The 21,622-nt window shown below is 35.8% G+C and overlaps 1 protein-coding gene across 1 annotated transcript in view; it reads left to right on the top strand.

Moving 5' to 3' along the window:
* Positions 1-21,622, top strand: part of Adamts19 (ADAM metallopeptidase with thrombospondin type 1 motif 19) — a 220,340-nt gene that overhangs the window by 85,404 nt on the left and 113,314 nt on the right. The window contains exon 8 of the mRNA XM_045133955.1: positions 19,593-19,698. Coding sequence (XP_044989890.1) covers positions 19,593-19,698 — 106 coding nt within the window. The remainder of the gene's footprint in view (positions 1-19,592; positions 19,699-21,622) is intronic.

Raw genomic sequence — 21,622 nt, 5'->3', positions numbered from 1 at the left:
GTTTTTCTATTTTTAGTTGATTAGTTTGTTTGCTTTTTTAAAATTTATATTAGAGTGATGAGTGAATACGAGTGAATATGGGCACTCCAGGGCCTCCTGCTGTTTCAAGTGAACTCCAGATGGATATGCCACATTGTGTATTTGGCTTTAAGGGGGACTGTTAAGCTTTTCACACGTGGTCCTTAACCCTTGAACCATTTCTCCAGCTCCCATACTTTCAAATAGATTTCTAAAATCCTTAAAACCTAACCATATAAACAAAACAGTAGTTTATATTTTTGAGAGAAAATCTGCATATATGTTTAAACAAAAGCATCTATATTGGGCTGGAGAGATGGCTTAGCGGTTAAGCGCTTGCCTGTGAAGCCTAAGGACCCCGGTTCGAGGCTCGGTTCCCCAGGTCCCACGTTAGCCAGATGCACAAAGGGGCGCAGGCGTCTGGAGTTCGTTTGCAGAGGCTGGAAGCCCTGGCGTGCCCATTCTCTCTCTCTCTCCCTCTATCTGTCTTTCTCTCTGTGTCTGTTGCTCTCAAATAAATAAATAAAAAAAATTTAAAAAAAAAAGCATCTATATTAATATAATTATTATCTACTGAAATAAATCTTAACTATATTTTTTTCAATTTTAGGTCATGCAGCTATATGTGAAAATGTATTATTTTTAAGATGCATTTAAGAGTTTTAATCTGATAATGACACATATATATTTCTTTCTATAGGGTGATAAGTATTTTTGCTTTCTTTGGTGTTTCATTTGTTCATTGTAAAATAAATAATAAAAATGGACAGAAATAATGAGAATAACAGAGTAAAGAGCTGTGGATATTTTATAAACTTTTCCTAAGTAGTTCAATTAACTTGAGTTCTAATATGGTTACAATGTTGGATGCAATGTGGAAAACAGTTATGATAAAGCAAATGATGATTAATTTTAGGGACTATTTGAGAATTGTCTATCAGCATTGAAAGTGTTAGATGTCTTAGAAAAGCTGAATTGACTTAGGGTTAGTCCTCTAGACTTAACTCATCTGAAGTTTTATTCCTTTCCTGCTTAAACCTGTAGAAATGACAATTTAATATAATTTAGTTCACTCTGACCACAAAACTTTTGATCATCAACAACAATGTCTCACCATATATACATTTCCACCATCTAAGCAGCTATCTTTCCACCACAACCTGAAGACTCCATTAGCAAGAATAGATAGGTGTCTTAATTTCTTTAAATAAATGTGGGTGATCAACAAATCAACTGGTATTTTCCTGATTAGGCCCATTAGGGGAGGACTTCAGGACACCAATTCTCAGCAAGTTAACATATACCATTGCCCTGGTCATGACCTTTGAACTCTCTCATCCTTGCCTCGTCAAGCAAAGTAAAGGGCATTTTGATTGATACATGCATATCTCCAGTTGGATACAGGAAAGAAAGGATAGCTCCCTGATCGCTATGATCACCATGGCATCCACCCAGGATGAGTCTAATATTCTTCACTGCAGAATAGAGAGATGCAAGATGCCTTTCTCCTAGAAGATACTGTTATGTGTACTTTCACTACTATGACTAGAAAAGTACTCTGTGACATATAAAAAGTAAAACAAGGTTATATATTACCTATTGTATATGTGAATCACCACAGTTTGTCCCTCTAATATGTACAATTATTGTACAGTGACTGTAAATTAAAATAAGAGGAATTTTCATGCATGCATATTAAGCACTGGTTCTGTTTCCACAAGGCAGTTTTCTCTTGCCTTAGGGTGATTGCTCATGATATATCATGTTTCAAATTTGATAATACTCATGTTTCCAAAGGCTTCACTAGTTTTGTCTAGCTCATGTAAGAGATATCATGCAAAAACATTAAACAAGCATATATATTTTGTCAATTATATTATTATGTATAGAGTTCTAGCAAAGCAAAAGATATTTCAGATTCAAATCAATAAAAAGCTTATTTATCAACAGTTTAAACTCCAAATCTAATAAAAGTTTATATTTTTGTCCTATATTTTTCTGAGGTCATTTATACCTCATTCAGCTTTTATTTATAACTAATATCAATTAAGTCTACTAAATAATAACAAAATTTCCGACAGTGGAGAGGGAAATAAATGGAATTTGTATATATTTGTTTGGATAATGTGTGGTTGAAAACTTCAGTGTGACAGTTTCCCCTACACATCTGGCATAGTGAGAAGGGAAGGACAGAAGTGAATGGTTTGAATTTATATTAGGAATTTAAGTTACAAGTGGAGAAAAAATGCCTATATTTTTAACTACACTGGTATGTTTTGCACTGTACACTGGAATTCCAACAGTGCTTTCATAGATAGTTTTATTATCATTTTCCACATGAAGAAGTTTCTGAAATAGAACAGGTGGATCATGCATTTTCAAGTCAGACATCTAAATCTAAACCATGGCTATGTTATTTATTACTTTTATGAGGAAGGGCACTTGTTATTTAACACTCTGAAGACCTGGATTCCTTGTCTGCAACATAGAGGTTGCCCCCCTATGACGCTTGTCAAGCAGCTTGACGTTACTGGTGCTCAGTACACAGCACCGTGTGTCACATCCTCCGATTCCCTGAGAGTTGGTTAGGTACTAGCCAGCATTGCACCAGGACTTGAGTGTGCGCTGCCTCTGCCTCCAGATTTAGTGATTACAAGAGTCATTTTTAAAACAAGGTGCACTCTGAACTAGGAGAAAAATATAATTATTAATTTTATAATCAGATAATGCATCAATGAAGTTCTATAATAAAATCAGACATGCAGTGTTAGATGAAAAATAAATTTTATTTGCTGCTATTTTAATATTGAAAATGGCATATTTTGGTGATCTGCTCTGTCTCTCTCTCTCTCTCTCTCCATGTATATGTATGTATGTATGTATGTGGATATAACATGACTCAAACTCAAAACTGTGTTTTATATATATATACTTATAAAACACAGTTTTGAGTTTGAGTCATGTTATATCAAGGTTATGAAATACTACAAATAAGTGCTCCAATTGACAAATTATATTTACTTTTATAGAATTATATTTAAAAAGCTACCCAGAGTTAAAATGTCAAAACAACTTTTACTACTTCCTCAAATATATACGTTAGGCCTGTTGTTTTACTTAGGAAGATACCTTGGTAGATCCGTGCTTATGTGTAAAGATACTGGAAGAAAAAAGTAAACATCAAGCATTTTAGCCAATAAAAGAGCAAACTTTTAAACATATATGTGTTTGACTTCTTGCAGGTAATTGCAAGTTATTTCACAATCAAAAACTTGCTAGAACTGTATTAGGATTTCATTCAAAGTGTTAAATCTTAGATGGGATGAATTGTGTTATTTTACTTAAATTTGAAAAGAAGGAAAATACAATTCAGCATTTAAGTGGAAACCCCTGTCTGGTAGTATTGTAATGAAGCTGCCTTACTGTCTATTCTATGACAGGTCGAGTAACAGACTCCCAAATGTAATGTGAAACTTGTGGGCATATATATAACTAAGAGGAATTAATAAGCTGACTACACAATAGGGACAGTATTCTAAATTAACCTGGTATGTTTGATGTAATGATAATGATCCTAACAGTTGGAGAAGTTGAGCACAAAATAATGAATCAGAGGGACACGTCATGTCTGAAGAAAGGTGGAGACAAAATGTGGTATAGAAAGGTCTCAGCACACCTTTGCTGGATCCAAAGGACAATTCTGCAAACTGCCTTCAGAAAATGAAAGAGATATAGGCATGCCATGTCCCTGGGGCCCTCCACAAGGAGCACAGAGTCCCCTGCTTGCACCTGGCTTAAGTGACAAGATTTGCATCAACTTGTAGAGAACTACACAAGAATAAATTTGCATAGGTTGTGATAACTGTTACAACAGTCATAGCCAACCAATGCACTTTCTAATAAATAATGGCCATTTCACTCATAGTGAAGGGATGAAGGAAGGTGTAATTTTTAAATGTTTAAGTACCAGGACAATTCTGTATCTATAATTAACTTTGAGAACTAGTAAAAGGAATGCAATTTGATACTAAAAATTTGAATTAGTACCATGTCATTTAAATATTTATAGAGAATATCAAACAGGCTATGCTAACTTCATGACTGACTACAATTGACTATTTCTAGCTGAGAGACTAGATCTTCACCAATAATGTCTACTTGTCTTAACAATTAGAAAAACAATAAATTTGGCCAGGTGTGGTGGCTCATGCCTTTAATCCCAGAACTCGGAAGGCAGAGGTAGCAGAATCTCCAAGAATTCAAGGCCACCCTGAGACTCCATAGTGAATTCCAAAAAAAAAAAACCAAAAAAAAACCAATAAATTTATTAAAATTGACTCAAAAATGCTAGGAAATTATGACTTTCTAGATGATGATTTCTACCAAAATTTCCAAAATGGATCCTTCCAATAATATATAAATCATTTCAGAGAACAAAAACAGGAACAATAAAAATCCTATAAATTTCCAACCAAGTCAGGAGAAGACTACTGAGAGTGAACTGATAAACTACTTTTACTTAGTAAAGAAATGAAGGAAGAAAATAAAACAAGTAGAATTATATTTATTTCAGGGTTATTTCCTTTTTCCAAGTAGCAAAATTGTTTCATGAGTTTAAAAAAATATATCTTAAATGTAAGTACACACTACAGTTAGAAGAAACAGAAAAGAAACCTGTATCATCTCTCACTGGATGATAAAAAATATATCCCATACAATGCAAAACTCATTTAAAATAAAAATTCATGGCAAAGGGCTAGAGAGATGGATTAGCAGTTAAGGCTCTTGCCTGCGAAGCCTAAGGACCCAGGTTCTATCTCTCTGCAAGTCCCATGTAAGCCAGACGCACAAAGGTGACACAAGCACAATGTCACACGTGCCCACTAGGTGGTGCAAGCGTCTTGAGTTTGATTGATGTGGCTGAGGTCCTAATGTACCAATTCGCTCCTTCACTGTCTCCCCTGCCCCCTTCCAAACACACACTATCTCTTAAATATATATACATATATCTTGAGAACAATGGAAAAAAGAAGGAAGCTATTTGCCAGTGAAAGTTATTCAGACAAAGTGCATTTATATATTTTCGTAATGTGAAGCATCACAAGTGTTCCTCTTGAACTTAGAGACAAACTGCAGATGATACTGTTACTACTTCTATTCAACAATAAACTAGAGATTTTCAGCAACAGATAATCGTGCACCTACACACACATGCACACAAAAATACATAGAATGTAAAATTGAATAGGTAGGATGGTAGAATTTAGGTAAGTGATTAGATGTAAAATTAATATGCAAATCCAATTATACATTCTAGTGACTGACTGAGAAATTCAGTTAGGCTTATGTTTAGTGTATGAAAAGATGAAGTGGTCTGGAACCATTTGGTATGAGCATGCCATCATGTGAAAAATAATGTCGGACACACTGTGATTCAAAGGAGAAGGTGAAACTCAATAGAAGAGCCCTATTCATACTCTGAAAGGGCAAATATGACTTTAAAAGTTCTTTTTTCTCAAATTGCTCTACTTATATAGTGCATTCCATAGATTCCTAGTAACAGTTGTGAAGGAATTTGGCAAGCTGGTTCTAAGTGTTGCCTGCAAGAACTTGGCTGAGAAGTGCCAAGTTTGATGAAGAAAGAATAAAGATGAAGATCTGCTCTTTGGGGTATCAAAATATCTAGTCAGTAAGGAAATGTACTTTCATTTCTTTGGAAATTTCATAAACAAAGCAATTCAGCAGGAAATACAGTGTCCAATATATTATATTGAAGAGTTTTAACATGGAAAATGTTACAACCTACCTTGTAATTTAAATGTCTAAAAATAGAAGAAACTGTGGAAAATAATTTTCTGCCTTTGAAGTTGAGACTGATTGTTGAAAGAGGGCATAAAATGCTAAACGTGAAGGATATGCTCAGTGAGTTCAACTATACTAATATTAATTTACTAGTATCATTATAGTTAAATTACTTATTCATTTGCCTGTGATGTTTTATTGTAAAATTGGAATTTTCCTTCCTGGGAGTGAAAAGAAAATGACAGTGAAGTTTGATACTACTGTGGCTTTGGTGATTTTACCCACCGTTACAGCCATGAGTACCAACAGTGAGCCAGTCTTGGCACTGCACTGCAGAAAATGGAATGGAAGCTCCGTTCCACTGCTTATCTTTGGGGGATTCTACCATAAATGCAAAATGATTGGCAATACATCGGGTTGATCACTGATGACTTCTTCACACTCAGGCATGTATTTCATGAGAATTTTGGAGAACTTTAAATTCTGGAAGGGTAGAAAATTGGTGAATACTTACAGCTGGAAAAACAAAGCGATTTTGATCAACATGAGTTTCCAGGCACGAATATTTTCCTAAATTGACAGAGAAACAGTGTCATCTTACCCCTACCTCTAGTTCGATGGTGCCCTCCCCCTCCCTGCATGTGATTGTCGAGACTAGGTGCTTCAGTATGAGATAGCACAGTGTTCCTAAGAAATGCTCCTTATCTGTATTTGACTGGATTGGAATGATGCAGTCTTTTATTCTGTGCTCCTGGTGTTCTTAATTCATGCACTTGCAAATTGTTCATCAGGCAGAAAGGCCACCTGCAAAGCAACCACCTGAAAGAAACACATTCAGACACTAAAACTTATTAAAATAACCCTTTTATGCTGACACTTTACATGTGAGAATCTCCAGACATTTCATTTTCCAAACACCAAGACAGTTTCCAAACCACATTTCAGCAAAAGTAATCATTTTTATTGGGTGAGAAGAGGTAAGGCAATTTTTTAGTGGCTTATTTTTCATTTAAAAGTAATGACATTTTCTCTTGCATTGTGGCTACTAAAGCACAGAGAAAATTTCAGAGGCTTTCGGGCATTTAAAGACACTCCTGGGACCACCTTGTACTGAAAAACAAATATTAGTTTACATGCAGTTTTAAATAAACATAATCTTTTGTCCTTCATAAGAAAATAAGGCTTACTTTTTCCTATGTCAACCTTACCGTCTATGTAAATTAGTAGCAAAATTAAATATTGAAAGGCTCTCAAAGCCTTTTTATTCTACATTTACCATATCAAGTCCATGCCAAGTTCTGTGCTGGATTCAATGATAACACTGAAGTTCTTTCTCTCTCATTCTAGTGAGACATGTACTGCAGTGGAAGAAATTCCTAACCATCTTAGAACCATGCATCATACATAAATGGATATAATTTTACATAAGGTAGAGTCAGGCCTGAAATTCACGGAGACAATGCCCATGTGAGATGGGTGAAGTGTTAGGTGGTGCATGAGGCAAATGTCCTAAAAGAAATGCTAGTGTAATATCCTCCATGTTGTGGGCAGGATTCTGAAGTCAAAGATTCTTTCTGCACCGGGCTGTTCACCCAACTCTTCACCTAGGTGAGGTTGTGAAGGGTTTTACAGATTTAATTATAGTTCCTCACTTCACCTTAAGATTAGAGCTTTAACCAATCAAGCATCTAAACAAGTGTGCTAATACATATCTCTTAAATATCAAGATGTTTCTGAGTTATTTTTCAAAAGTTGAAAATGTTCACTCATTACACTTTAGTAATCTTCATTTGCAGAAAACCCTATTTTGACATTAGTAGAGATTTAACACATCATTTATTTAAAGTGTAAATATTACGAGAAATTGCTACTTACATAAGTAAAGTTACTTTTTAAAAATGTTTGTTTTTATTTTTATTTATTTATTTGAGAGAGACATACAGAAAGAGGGAAGGAGGGAGAGAGAGGAAAAAGGGAGAATGGGTGCATCAAGGGGGTCTCCAGCCACTGCAAATGACCTCCAGATGCATGCACCACCTTGTGCATTTAGTTTACTTGGGTACTGGGAATCAAACATTGAACTAGTTTCACAGGCAAGCACGTAACCACTAAACCATCTCTCCAACCTAAAGTTACATTTTTTTTTTGTTATTACTATGGTAATAAGAACAATTAATAGTGTTCTTAGTATTTGTCCCAAAGTTGCTATAAAGTGGTAATACCTAGAGAATAATGAGATTTTGAGATCTCTCTTTTGCAATTTAGAAAAACATAGGCACTTTCCTTTAAATTACAAGATGCTAGCTCTTTTATTTTAATTTTTTTGTTCATTTTTATTTATTTATTTGAGAGTGATAGAGAAAGAGGTGGGGGGGGGAGAGCGGGGAGGTGAGAGAATGGGCACGCCAGGGCCTCCAGCCACTGCAAACGAAATTCAGACGTGTGCGCCCCTTGTGCATCTGGCTAACATGGGACTGGAGAATTAAGCCTCAAACCGGGGTCCTTAGACTTTACAGGCAAGCGCTTAACCACTAAGCCATCTCTCCAGCCCAGATGCTAGCTATTTTGACCTATATAGAACAAACACTGTGTTAGCAAGCTAGATGTTACTGGAACAAAGAGCCAATATAATCAACTTAGAAAGAGAACAGGTTCACTTTAGACCATTGTTTTAAAGGGTTCAGCCCTATCTTTTATTTATTAATTTATTTATTTTTCCCCACTGTTTTCTAGTCTGTAGCATCAAATTACAGCAGGAAAATGTGGCCAGGCAAAAATGCCCACATTGTGGCCATAAGAAAATAAGAGGAATATGAGAGGCTAAATGTGCCACTATCTCCTTTGAGAGCACACACTCGATTATGGAATATCGCTGAAAGGTTTTACCAACTCCTACTTGGACAAAGCTGGGAACTACAACATCAGTGGATAGTTAAGTTCTTATGTAGAGCCAATTTCTGTCTAGTTTCAGGCAAAGAAGAGTGTATACTGTCCACCCATTAATCACATCAAATGCTACTATAAAACTTGGGAGAATGGAACAATTATGTGAAGATTTTTGAAAGTAAAAGTAGGAGTCAGATTACAAAGAAGATAGCTATTTGATACACTTCCTAATTGGCAATGTACTTCTTTAACATTCTCTCTTTATATATGTAATCCTCATTCTAGACTCTGTGCTGCTCAAAATCGGAAGTTTTAATTAGGGAAAACATAGAGAAGTCTCTAGTTCCATCCTCCCAGCTCAGGATCACAGGACAATAATGGCCATGATACTCAGAGAAAGTTGAGGAAATCACTCTAGAAGAACATAGCCCTGTTCTCTTCATTCTAGGCTTCTTTCTTCCATAACCCCACAGAGATAGTGGTGAGAACAGCAACAGAGGCAGGAAAGGAAACATAAAAGTCTGAGATGAATCCTCCTCGCAGGTGAGAAGTATTCTGATCCAAGAAGACAGTTGAACAGCTTGGTGCTTTGTCTCTGGTTTGCACTGCCTAGAAGTGGTAGCAGACATAATGCTAAGAACCACACAGCCCACTAGTAAAGGTAAGCCTCGGACTTCCCAGAGGAGCGCTGAGATGAGAGCTGCAAGAAAGTGGAAGAGTTTTGGAAAAGTACCCAATAACTTTGGCTATTAACCAGTTTATTCTCAACCCTAACCATTGCATGTATGGATATAACTTGCCCATTATGAGTTAGATACCCGAGTCTTTTAAGTAATAGAGCATAAATTTGCACTTTATCAAGAAATTAGATCTCCAGGGCAAGAAAATCTCACTGATGCATTACAACAGAAATTAAGGAAGTTTCATTGGTACTGGTCTACTTGATGTTGTTCAGAGAAAAGCTTAACATAGAACCTTCCTGATTCAGTCCATGAAACTGGTGCTATTCTAATGTTATGTAACCAAATCAAGAAAACAGACAAAAAAAAAAATTAAAGTATACATGATTAAACTATACAACAGCATTTCATGAAAAACATAAGCAATTTGAATCCAGCAATGTATAAAAAGATAATAAAATAGTAGAAGATTAGTTATTTCAGGGAAACAAGGCTGGTCAATAATTGAAAATTAGTCCATGGGTTTAATTGTGTTAATAGCCTAAAGAAGAAAATCCCATCCCCACGGAGTTTCCTCAGGGGGAAAAAAAAGCTTAATGTCCACTCAAATCCTAGTCACTAATATTTATTTATACTTGATTTGTTCCTATCTGCTACATGCTGGAGACATTCCAATGCTCTTCAACAAGTAAATGAATAGTTTAATGTAACATTCATATTATGAAATATTCCTGTTGATTTATCTAACTGTTTGGGATATATATGATGAGTGAAAGAACAGTGATGATCTCAAGAAGGTATGTTCTGTACGATTCCTTTCCTGTGGCATTATCAGAGCACAATTATAATAGAGGAGAACAAATGAGATTCCTGTGGTTCACAACAGAAGCAAAGATGACTTTATCCTCCTTAATTCCTGGCTGCTGTTGTCTAGCACTGTGAAACATAAACCAAGCAGACATGTTGCAGAGATAAGATTTGGGCACAAAAATTCTTAGGAAATGTCATCAAAAGTGATTGTTCTTAAGTTGATTTTTATCTCAAGATATTTATTTTTTATAGTTAAAAATTGATTTCAGGGCTGGAGAGATGGCTTAGTGGTTAAAGTGCCTGCCTGTGAAGCCTAAGATCCCAGGTTCATCTCTCCAGGTCCCACATAAGCCAGATCTACAAGGTGGCACATGCATCTGGAATTCATTTGCAGTGGCTAGAGGCCCTGACATGCCCATTCTCTCTCTCGTTCTCTCTCCCCTGTCTCTCTCTGTTTCAAATAAAAATAACAATACTTTAGAAATGATTTTAGGGCTGGAGAGATTGCATAGTGGTTAAGCACTTGCCTGTGAAGCCTAAGGACGCTGGTTCTAGGCTCTATTCCCCAGGACCCACGTTAGCCAGATGTACAAGGGGCCGCACGCATCTGGAGTTTGTTTGCAGTGGCTGGAGGCCCTGGTGCACCCATTTTCTCCCTCTCTCTCTCTCTCTCTCTCTTTCTCTGCCTCCTGCTCTCTGTCTGTCACTCTCAAATGAAAATAAATAAAAATAAACAACAAAAATAAAAATGATTTTAATGATACCATCTCATTTCTATTGGAAAATGCATTAGTGGATATATTAAACCCTGGAATTTGAAAGGATGTTTAAGTATCTTTAGGGAATGGAAACATTCTTACTTAGAAAACTCTCCAAGTTGTCCTGTACTGTGCATTAGGGTTGTTCTGAGGAACATTGAGAAGTTAACAACCCTGTGTTCAGCACTCAGCATTCCTAAGGGAAATTATCCCAATTTCAATATTAGGAAAACTGCATCTCAGAAAATGGAACAAGTTGTCCATCAGTAACAAAGCCAAACCTGATGCTGGAGTACAAACATATTCCTTAACATAAGAGCATCAATCCCTCATTTTAGACCAGCTCTCAAAACAGCTTTATTGAGTTATAAGTTGGTGCTCAAAATTTGAAACCTGCTTCAAGCATGCAACTGGATGAGTTTGGATGCAAGCATAGACTCCTAACACCTGTGTCCCTATTTTGCTGCTTGGTTTTCTTGTATAAGACAGGTTTTGGAAAAACTATCATCAAATTCCAGTCAGGATTTTAGAAAGAAAGCATCAAATATTTTTTGAAGATAAAAGCTTAAAATCTTACAAATACACCTAGTGTTGTTGTCACTTGTCTTTTTACTTGCAAATTATGCCAAAATGCCATTTTAAACATTGATAATCACAGTTTACAAACAAATATTTGCAGTTGTAATTATTTTAAAATTATTATTACACCTTTCAGATTTCTCTAGCCTGTAAAAAGATATGACATGACTTGGGTTAAAAAGCTGACCATACTGACTAAAAAGAAATATATGAAAAGTAGCAAATTATTAAAAATTGGTATGGAAAGAAGGATACTGTCAAGCTGATTTCAAATGTAAACTGCTTTGTAGTTTAAATGCCGTGAAACAAGGCTTAGCTTGCTTAACTAGCAAACTAAGAAAGCAGTTTTGACAACTTTAGGTAGTATCACATTTTTAGTTTTGAGTGTCTCTGTTTAATGCCTTAAGGACATAAGTACAGTAAAACATTATAAAATCATGTAAGCCAAAATTCCTGATTTATATACAACCAGAACACTCAAATTTTTCAGTCTGTTTCCTTAAACTTACCTCACAAAAGTCTTGAGCCATGATTCATCTTACCTGTTTTTTTTTAAGTCCTGACAGTTTGTTAATCTCCAAGGCAGAAATTATTTATCCCAATTCATTTCTTTTGTTTGTCATACCGAGAGCTATGACCTCTGACTTACCCTTTAACATGGGAAGAATAACAATTTCCAGCTGTGTTTGTTCACACAGACTCAACAGTAAAATTCCTCTTACTGACTTATAAGAACTAGATGTGTAAGCTATCCACTGTGACTTTTTCAGTTCGTCCCATGTGCCACAGTATATTTTAGTTTCAGTGAACACTAAATTAAGAATTTCAATTATTGTGTTTTATTGACTTATAAATGATATACCCCAAACCACAAGCAAGTATAGCAGAATCTGGTTTGATTTAAACTCTCTAAGGACTTCAGAGTTTCATCTTCTGAAATCGACACTTAACCTCATGCTTGCATGAGAGGGATATATAAACTCATGCAAAGTAGAGCAGTCTAGAATGGCAGTCATGCAAAACTTCCTGCGGTGGTTTGAATCTTTGGTGGTTTTTGAGTACCTGTTTCCCGGCTAGTGGCAATTCAGCCAATGGAGCCTTTCTGGAAGAGGCGTGTAGCTGGGGGTAAGCTCTGCAATATCACAGCTCAGCTTCCCTCTTTGCCCGAGCTCAGTTCTCTCTTGCTTCTTCCTGTCAGCTTCTGCGTCAAACTGTGAGGCCCAGCCTGTGTTCTACCCTCCTTTCCCTGTCATGGTTAAACTTCCGTTTGAGATTATAGGCCAGAATAAAACCATTTATTCCTATCAGCTGCTTCTAGTCAGGTGTTTTGTCCCAGCAATGTGAAGGTACCTTGCAGACATAAAAGTTCCAAATTATTCTCCCCACGTAGAAGACAGCCTTCTCATCACTGAATAAGGAGGAGGCAGGAAAATCTCAGTGTTGTGGGTCACATTAGAGCTTAAAGTACAAACAACAAAAGAAAAAAAAATCTTGCTTTAAATTTTTATTTACTTATTAGGGAGATAAAGGGCATTCCAGGGTCTCTAACCACTGCAAATGAACTCCAGATACATGCACCACCATGTACATATGGCTTGCATGGGTTCTGGGGAGTTGAACCTACGTCTTTAGGCTTCCATCTCTCTGGCTTGAAAAATCTATTTTTGAAAGCCTTCTTGAACATGACATTCTTTTCATCTTTTGGATGAGCCCGATGTGTCTAAACGTTTATGTGAATCATCTTCCACCTGCTTCTTCCTGTATTATTTTAATATTTCATCTAGAATTTTTCCAAGGATTTGGAAGTGCCTAGTGTATGTGAGCAGCCCTGAAACCCATGACACTTATATAACACCCTGTCTCCTAGAGAAGATATCAGAAGTGGTTCACTTTCCCATTTTTCTTTTACTATGGACAATTTTATATGAGGACATAATGTACTTTTGTAATCAGTTTGCATTTTTACTTATGATAATTTTGTTTATTTAATATTCTATCTAGAACTTCCTTCCAGCTGCCTGCAGAAAATGCAAGCACTTTGAGCCATGTCCAGATCTCAACTTAAATATTACTTGGAAAACAGAGAACATAGGATATGCATGCATTTTGATCATAGTCCACTCCCACTATCTTGTCTCAATTCCCCTATCCCTATCCCCTTTACTATGAACCCCTTCTCCTTCCTAATTAGTTCCTTTTCTACATTGGTGCCTCTTTATTTTTTCTTGTGGTATAGGTGTGTTCCTCTGAGTTAAATTAAGGTTGCTTACATGAGGATGGGCAGAGGTTACTTACCAGAGCACATGGGTCCTACCAGTGACTGTACCCCGACATAAAATGTCTCACCACCCTTCAGCCACCACTAACTGCCCAAAACTCCTCTGGGAGGAATGATGACCTCATACCCTTCTCCAACATCAGACAGAATATTAATTGGCACAATTTTGTATGGATCTTCGTGCAGGTTACAACCATCAGGAAGAGTTCATGAATGCAATGGCCTCACCATGCCTGGATGATGGTGTTCCACAGTACTTGTCCCTATATTCTGGCTCTTATGCCTTTCCAAGCCCTCTTGTGCATCATTTGCTGGGCCGTGGAGGGGAATAGAGATGCCTGAGTTAGTGCTGAGACTGTGTTTGGTCATGGTCCACATGGGGGTTCTCTGCTATTCAGAGTTCTAAGGTTTGGCATATGGCTGTTTAAAATATCACTGTCTGAAGAGAGAGATGATGGGAGTGAGAGGGCCTTAAGCTGCTGCAAACAAACTCCAGATGCATGTACCTCCTTGTCCATCTGTCTTACGTGGGTCCTAGTGAATTGAAGCTGGCTCCTTTGTCTTTGCAAGCAAGTGCCTTAGCTACTAAGCCATCTCCCCAGCCCAGTTTTGAAATCTTATTATCATACTTGGCAATGTCCTTTCCCTCAAGCTTTCTTGTGCTCTTAAAAAGTTTTTAAAAAATGATTTTCAGAAAATGATTGTGCTGAGAAACCAACAAGCAGTGCTTGGATTTCGATGCAGTCATCTTCCTTGTTTATTCCAGGCCTTCACTGTTCTGTGCATTTTGTGTTGTGTCAGAACTCTTTGTTCCCTGGTACTTAGAGAACCTGCACAGCTGATGATATTTTAAACTACTTCAGCATTTAAGAGAATCTGAATCAGTATTGTAAAATGTGTGTAAGTAGATTGATATCAAACTCATTATTTGTATAATGTAATTTTATAATCCTAGATAATCATCTTGCCTCTGTAGTCAGTCGTCAGGTAATAAGCAGACGAGTGGGCGGATTACTCCTTTATCAAATATGTTCCCAACCCAATTTTAATACAACAGTTGTGCAAATGGATTTTAGATTATCCGAGTCATTAAATCATTTCAGGTTGTTCTGGTCAGTGGATGAAAAAAGGTTTTTTTTTTTTTTTTTGCTTTGTTTGTTTGTTTTTGTTTTTTTCTTAAGGCCCACATTGATCCAAATTGTGTTAATCTTTGTTGCAGAGAATTTCACATAAGTAATTGTTTTATCACAGTCTGTATTCTGGATATGGTAAATATAGTTTCGATGTCAGGCCAGGCTACCGAGCTTGTGTGTTTAGTGAACTTAAGCCTCCTCCACGTGAAGAGTGTCTACTCTCATCAGCACCCGCCTCCCTCACTTCTTCAGTACTTCATGCACTGTGCTTTCCTGCCTTGCCTTCCCTTGTCTGACACTGGCCTACACAGTTCATTGTGTCCCTCTCAAAAAGCCTTTCTTGCTCTTTTTATTTTTTTCTGGTTTCTCTTTTTTTATTCTACCATACTGTCTTACGTATATCTTCATGAATGCGTGACCATATTACAAGATGTAGTGTGCCAGGCTCACTCCAAAAGGTATACTTGTGCTGTCACTGCAAAGCACATCTTATATATTTGATCCCGTTTTTGATCTCAAGGAAATGTAAGACTCACAGGTAAATAAGTTAGAGGGTGTGGTTGAAGCCTAGATAATTTTCCTGAAGCTGCAGTGGAACTTCCTATGAGGAAAGCCAAGATTTGGAACTCCGGTAGTCTAGCTGGGTGTAAAAGTAACAGTGCTGGACTTAGAAGACAGTCGTAAGGATATTTACCTGCCTGGCCTTATGTGAACTCTGATTTCTCTATGGGTTTGTTATTGATTTTAACATTTTATAAATGTACCCTTTGGGGTTTCTGGCATCTCTGATAATCTTCACAAGATGTGTCTTATCCTGCCTTAGCTATCTTTGGTTTCCAATGGAGAGATGTTTTTGGCTTCTTGTTCATTGCTTGATTCAATTTAAATGAGAAACTAGTTTCCGTTTTCTTTACATTTCAAGAATTCCTTACATTAAGAGTGCTTTGAAATGGCTCTATATTATATCTGTATTTAATAACAGCTGTGTTAAATCCTCTCCCCTTGTAATTTTGTCCCTTGTTATAAGAAGAAACAGATGGATGCTAAGAAGGGACTGAAATGCATGGCCTTTTAAAACTGAATAATGTAAGTCATTTAAATTAGCCATGGTAACAATTACTCTCTATAACATTCAAGGCAAGGAAAAACCCCTTGATCTGCCAAGTGTACGAAAAATGAATTTCAGATTTATCGAGTCTTAGTTGAAGTTACTAACTTTATACTTGCATAGAAGAAGAATCAGAGTAGAGAGTTGTTTTTAGTTGTTAAACCTCACCCTGGTTCATGAGAGGTTTCAATTGTGAGTCAGTTCTTACAGACATTATCACTCTAAGTCTTTAAATTTCTCACTTTACAGCCATAATAAGCACATGCATTTAGAAATGGAAAAGAAGAAAATTCACACAGTCTTACCACATAATTTTACTGCTATTAGTAAGTTACCATAACTACCATTACTTTGACCTCCTCTGTACATGTAATTACTATAGCATGCACTTACTTTGACCTACGCTGAACATCTAGCAGTGTGCCTTTTCAGTATAGCTGTGATCATTCCTCTAGGGAAATATATACTCATCACTCGAACACATTATATTGCACACATCATACTTTAAAGTATTAATGACCTCATATTGTAAATCAGAATATTATCACCCTATGTTTATATAACTCACAATAATGAATGATTTCCTCTAACTTTGTGGTTGTCGGTTTCTTTTGTCTGGAACTCCGAAGGAAATGACTTTCTCCTCCCTGTGTCATAGCGCTGATGCAGGAGGGGTTCAGTAGTGTCGCATCCCCTGGCTTTCTGGTTCCACCCCAGAACCTCCCCTCAGTTTGCTTCTTAGCACTCAGTTTGCAGCTGCAGCTCTTACCCTTTGCCATAGCACAGCGACGTTTCATTGATATGGAGTCTCCCACATTTTCTATGACGTTGGCTCACTTTCCCACCTTTCTACGATAATTGTACTCATGTGCAATTTCTTGTTCACCCACTATTATTTAATTCTTTGACTTTTATCTAGATGACGAGACCCAGTCACATATGGAAAGTCTCTGACATCTTATATCCTTAAATTCTACTCTATTTGCAATAAACAGAAACATTTTAAAGTATTTTATTTTATTTTTTGTTTATTTATTTGAGAGAGAGAGAGAAAGAGAAAGATGGAGAGAGGGGAGAGAGAGAGAAAAAAAAAATGAATAGTTGCACCAGGGCCTCTGTCCACTGCAAACAAACTCCGGATGCATGCACTACCTTGTGCATCTGGCTTTACCTGGGTGCTGGGGTATTGAACCTGGGTCCTTTGTCTTTGCCAGCAAACACTTAACAGCTAAGCCATCTCTCCAGCCCCACAGAACCTTTCTGTGAAGTTCCTGCTGTCTTTCTTCACTAACGAGACACTCCATTCTGCCTAATATTGTGTGATATCCTCCAAATGTCAAGCTTCTGTTCTTTCACCCTTTGCTTAGACATGAGGAGCCCTTATATGCCTGTCTCTTCTTTGATTCTCAACTTGACGGTCCGTACAGTCCCTTTGGCTCTTCTTCCACACTTGAACAACAAATCCTCACCACCAATGAATCCATGCATTATTCTTCTTCCTTTCAGGCATTAGGGAGACTGTCCTTCCACTGGGCATCTTGCTACTTTCCCACCTTAGTTGAAAACCATTTTCTCTCACTCATTTATATTAAGTAGTCCGTGCTTATTTCCTCTAAGGAAATTTCAGGCTTTTGATTTTCTTCAGAGGAAAAAAAAAAAACACAAAACTATCTTCCAGTCATTTATCTTGGATGCATGTTCATATGTCAATTGCTTTATCTTGGACATGTAATATGTTTCTTAAAATATATATATTTACATATTTATTTGAGAGGGAAGGAAACAGAATGGGCATGCCAGAGCTTCCAGCCACTGCAAATGAAGTCCAGTTGCATGTGCCACCTCGTGCATCTGGCTTACGAGGATCCTACAGAATTGAACCAAGGTCCTTTGGCTTTGCAGGCAAGCCCCTTAATTGCTAAGCCATCTTTCCAGCCCTATGTAATATTCTTAAGTGAATAAACTACATCTCTAAAAAAAATCCTACAGCGTATGTTGTTGGAAATTATGAACCTGTAGTTATTCCTGAAAATGTGCAAAGGAAAAATAAGGAGCTTAACACTAGCACATAGCTACTGTGGTAAGACTAGAAACATGTACAAAGAGGTACAAAGATAAAAGTTAGACACAAATTCCAATATTACTTAGTATGGGGAAATATGTTACTCAAAGTGTAAAAATTATTAATATGTGTCCACAAATATAAGATATGTTGGTAGTCCATGCCAGGTAAATTTAAATCTGAATGGGAAGGTTGATGGTATTAGTTGTCAGGAATAGATGTAAAGACACAAGTTAATCCTGTAATAAATTTTGAACTAACAATATATATCAGTATGCTAACTACAATGAAACTTGGTTAGTATTTTCAGAGGACAGTTAGCCTCTGATTGGTCTTTTATTTTCATATGATCAAGGAATGTTTAATGCTCCATTAAGATAGGTTACTCTTCTTATATCAAGGCAAAAAAGAGGTTTTATAGAGAAATTTAACAGAAAAATCTTCTGACATAAGAAGATGTTCTGACTGTTTTACCCCCAGAAAATACATTTGATTCTTCTACCCTGATATGTTAAATTAAAGGTCAACTAAAATTTCTACTTTAAAGAGTATTCCAGGCTGGAGAGATGGGTCAGCAGTTAGGGTGTTTGCCTACAAAACCTAAGGACCTAACTTCGAGTCCCCAGTTCTCATGTAATACCAGATGTACAAAGTGGTCCATATGTATGGAGTTCATTTGCAGTAGCTAGAGGCCCTGGTGTGCCCATTCTCTTTTCTATCTGCCTCTCTCTCTCGCTTAAATAATTAAATATTTTTTTAAAAAAAATAGTATTTCACTATCAGTTACTCTAACAACAGACAATCTTATTAACCAATATATTTTAAGAGGAAGCCTTTTCAATTATTCAAATAGTACATTTATAGTAGTTCATAGTATATAAATGCATAATGTTGTTAACTGAAAGATGAATATAAGTTCAAGACTGTCTTATGTAATTTGGTTTCTTTGGTATTCCTTTGAAATTAAGTTCCTTACATGAGATGAAAAGTACTTAATGCAATTCATGTTTTTTATTTACATCTTATAAGTTGTGACTACAACACATATATTTATATGTTATATATTTTAAAGTATACATTTTTAAAATTGGATAAAATACAAAATAGATCATTAAAAGTATAAAATTAGAAAGGATATTAATGTTTGTGATTGCCATATTTCCTTCAAACAAACAGGGAGAGCAAGAATGAATAGGTATGTCAAGATTTCTTGCTATTGCAAAGGAACTCCAGATGAATGCACCACTTTGTACTTCTAGCTTTACATGGGTACTAGGGAAATAAACCCAGGCCATCAGGCTTTGCAAGTAAGCACATTTAACCACTGAGCAATCTGTCAAGTTCACTTAAAGGTTAAATTTTACAGCTTAATAATAATGTATTTGAGTGGTAAAACTCATCATTCCTACAAGAGTTTAGTTATAGATATTTTCTGTTTAAATCAGGTATGTGATCTTTAATATTGATTTTTTTTTTAGGGATAGCTTACTTGAATGGCATGTGTAGTGAAAAGAGAAAATGTATTATTGCTGAAGACAATGGTCTGAACCTTGCATTCACAATTGCTCACGAAATGGGTCACAAGTAAGTAAAAACCATTACTGTATAAATGTATATATGTATATATTTTTATATGGAAAACAATTTGTTAATTTGGGTTATTGAATTGCATTAGTATCCTTTTTTCCCTTGGTAACTCAGGGTCTTTGAAACTTCAGTAAACTCAGAAAGAAGTGAACTATCTAAGTAACAAGATAATTTTTTTTGAAATTTTCAACCATTCATGACACTTTGAATAAAATCTTATTATATGATTGAAATCCTTATCAAGACAATCAGTTCATAATGACTTACTGGTTTCACTACACATTTCCAGACAATATAAAAATTGCAATCATACATTCATTTAATTTCATTATATCTTCCTGGACTGTATAGGCACTTGAGTTAACGATGATAGGTCAGGGAAATTTGAAATAGAATGAAGTATAAAATGAAACTTTCATACAGATCATGACTTATTCAAGTACATATGAGTGATTAAATCTGTATCATTAGATATCAAAAGTTAAATATTATAAAGTATCTATAATCCACTTTAACAACTAGGACACTATTAGCAATGATTTGTTTCTTAAAATAATTTCATTGGTAAAACTGTGTATGTTTATTATGTGTATGCTTTTTTGAAATTTTGCCAGTTAGATAAATTAAAATAATATAAAATGTATCATCTCATATTCATAGTATTTTTTTCAGTATTAACACTTGTAACAATTTCAACATGATTGATTTTAAAAGATTTTTAAAAATTTATTTGAGAGTGACAGACACAGGCAGAGAGAGAGCGAGGCAGATAGAGAGAATGGGTGCGCCAGGGCTTCCAGCCACTGCAAAGGAACTCCAGATGCATGTGCCCCCTTGTGCATCTGGCTAATGTGGGTCCTGGGGAATCGAGCCTCGAACCAGGATCCTTAAGCTTCACAGGCAAGCATTTAACCACTAAGCCATCTCTCCAGCCCTCAATATGATTGATTTTAAGTTAGTGTGTTTTTTGGTTTTTGTCTTTAGAGAAAGGATACCACAATGTAGTACTGCCTGGCTTTGAACTCATTCCTCCTGCTCTGCTTCTTCAATGGTGGGATGCAATCCTATTTTCCCACACCAATCTTATCTCATTATTCTTAAGTATATTAATATATTTTGGGTTTCTTCCATGAAATTTTCCAGTCTTCTGTAGATTTATCAGAATACAAGGAGTTAGCCTGTTACTTAAGAACAGGGAAAAAATGAGGAAAAAAAAAAACCTCAGAAATATACTTTTAAATCATCAACTTTTAATAAAACTATAAAAACTAATAACTGCCTTTAATATTATAATTGGGAATAATGGGCTTTAGATTCTTAATTCTAATAGAATTTTAATAATTTCAAGATAGTTTAAATTTGGTTATAGTAGAAAAACCTATAGACATTATTTGAGAGAAAGATGATAATGATAATGTTTAGAGGAAAGAAAAATGAAATAGCCATTACTTTGTGAATAACTTTCAAATTTGGATTATGCTTTAACAGCTTGATATATAAGCAATCAGTTACATTTTCATTAATGGATGGAAATATTTTTTAAAATACCATAAATCCAGATATTTAAAACAAATATCAAAACAACTTCTTCAATCAGTGTTTTATTCTAATAGATAGGAACAACATTGATTAAAGAAGCTAACCACAAAAAAATCTCAGTTCTTAACATCCAAAGTCTGGCTGAAGATCAACTGTTTAGAACAAATGCTAGATGAGGCAATTTGAGAAATGCCTCTTTCCCTTAATGTAATAGAAATAAATATATTTGAAACCAAGAAAACTCAGATTGGAATGGACAAAATGAAACAAAAATATTGTTTGATTTTTATTAAACTGTATACCAGATCAATAGACATATGCCAAAGGGATGTATATAGTAGGTGGATTAGGACCAGGGTATATTATATATGTTTAAATAATT

The sequence above is a fragment of the Jaculus jaculus genome, chromosome 14 (assembly GCF_020740685.1).
Source record: "Jaculus jaculus isolate mJacJac1 chromosome 14, mJacJac1.mat.Y.cur, whole genome shotgun sequence".
In the NCBI taxonomy this organism is placed as follows: Eukaryota; Metazoa; Chordata; class Mammalia; order Rodentia; family Dipodidae; genus Jaculus; species Jaculus jaculus.
The sequence above is the reverse complement of the archived record's forward strand: the minus strand, read 5'-3'. Positions and strand labels throughout refer to the sequence as shown.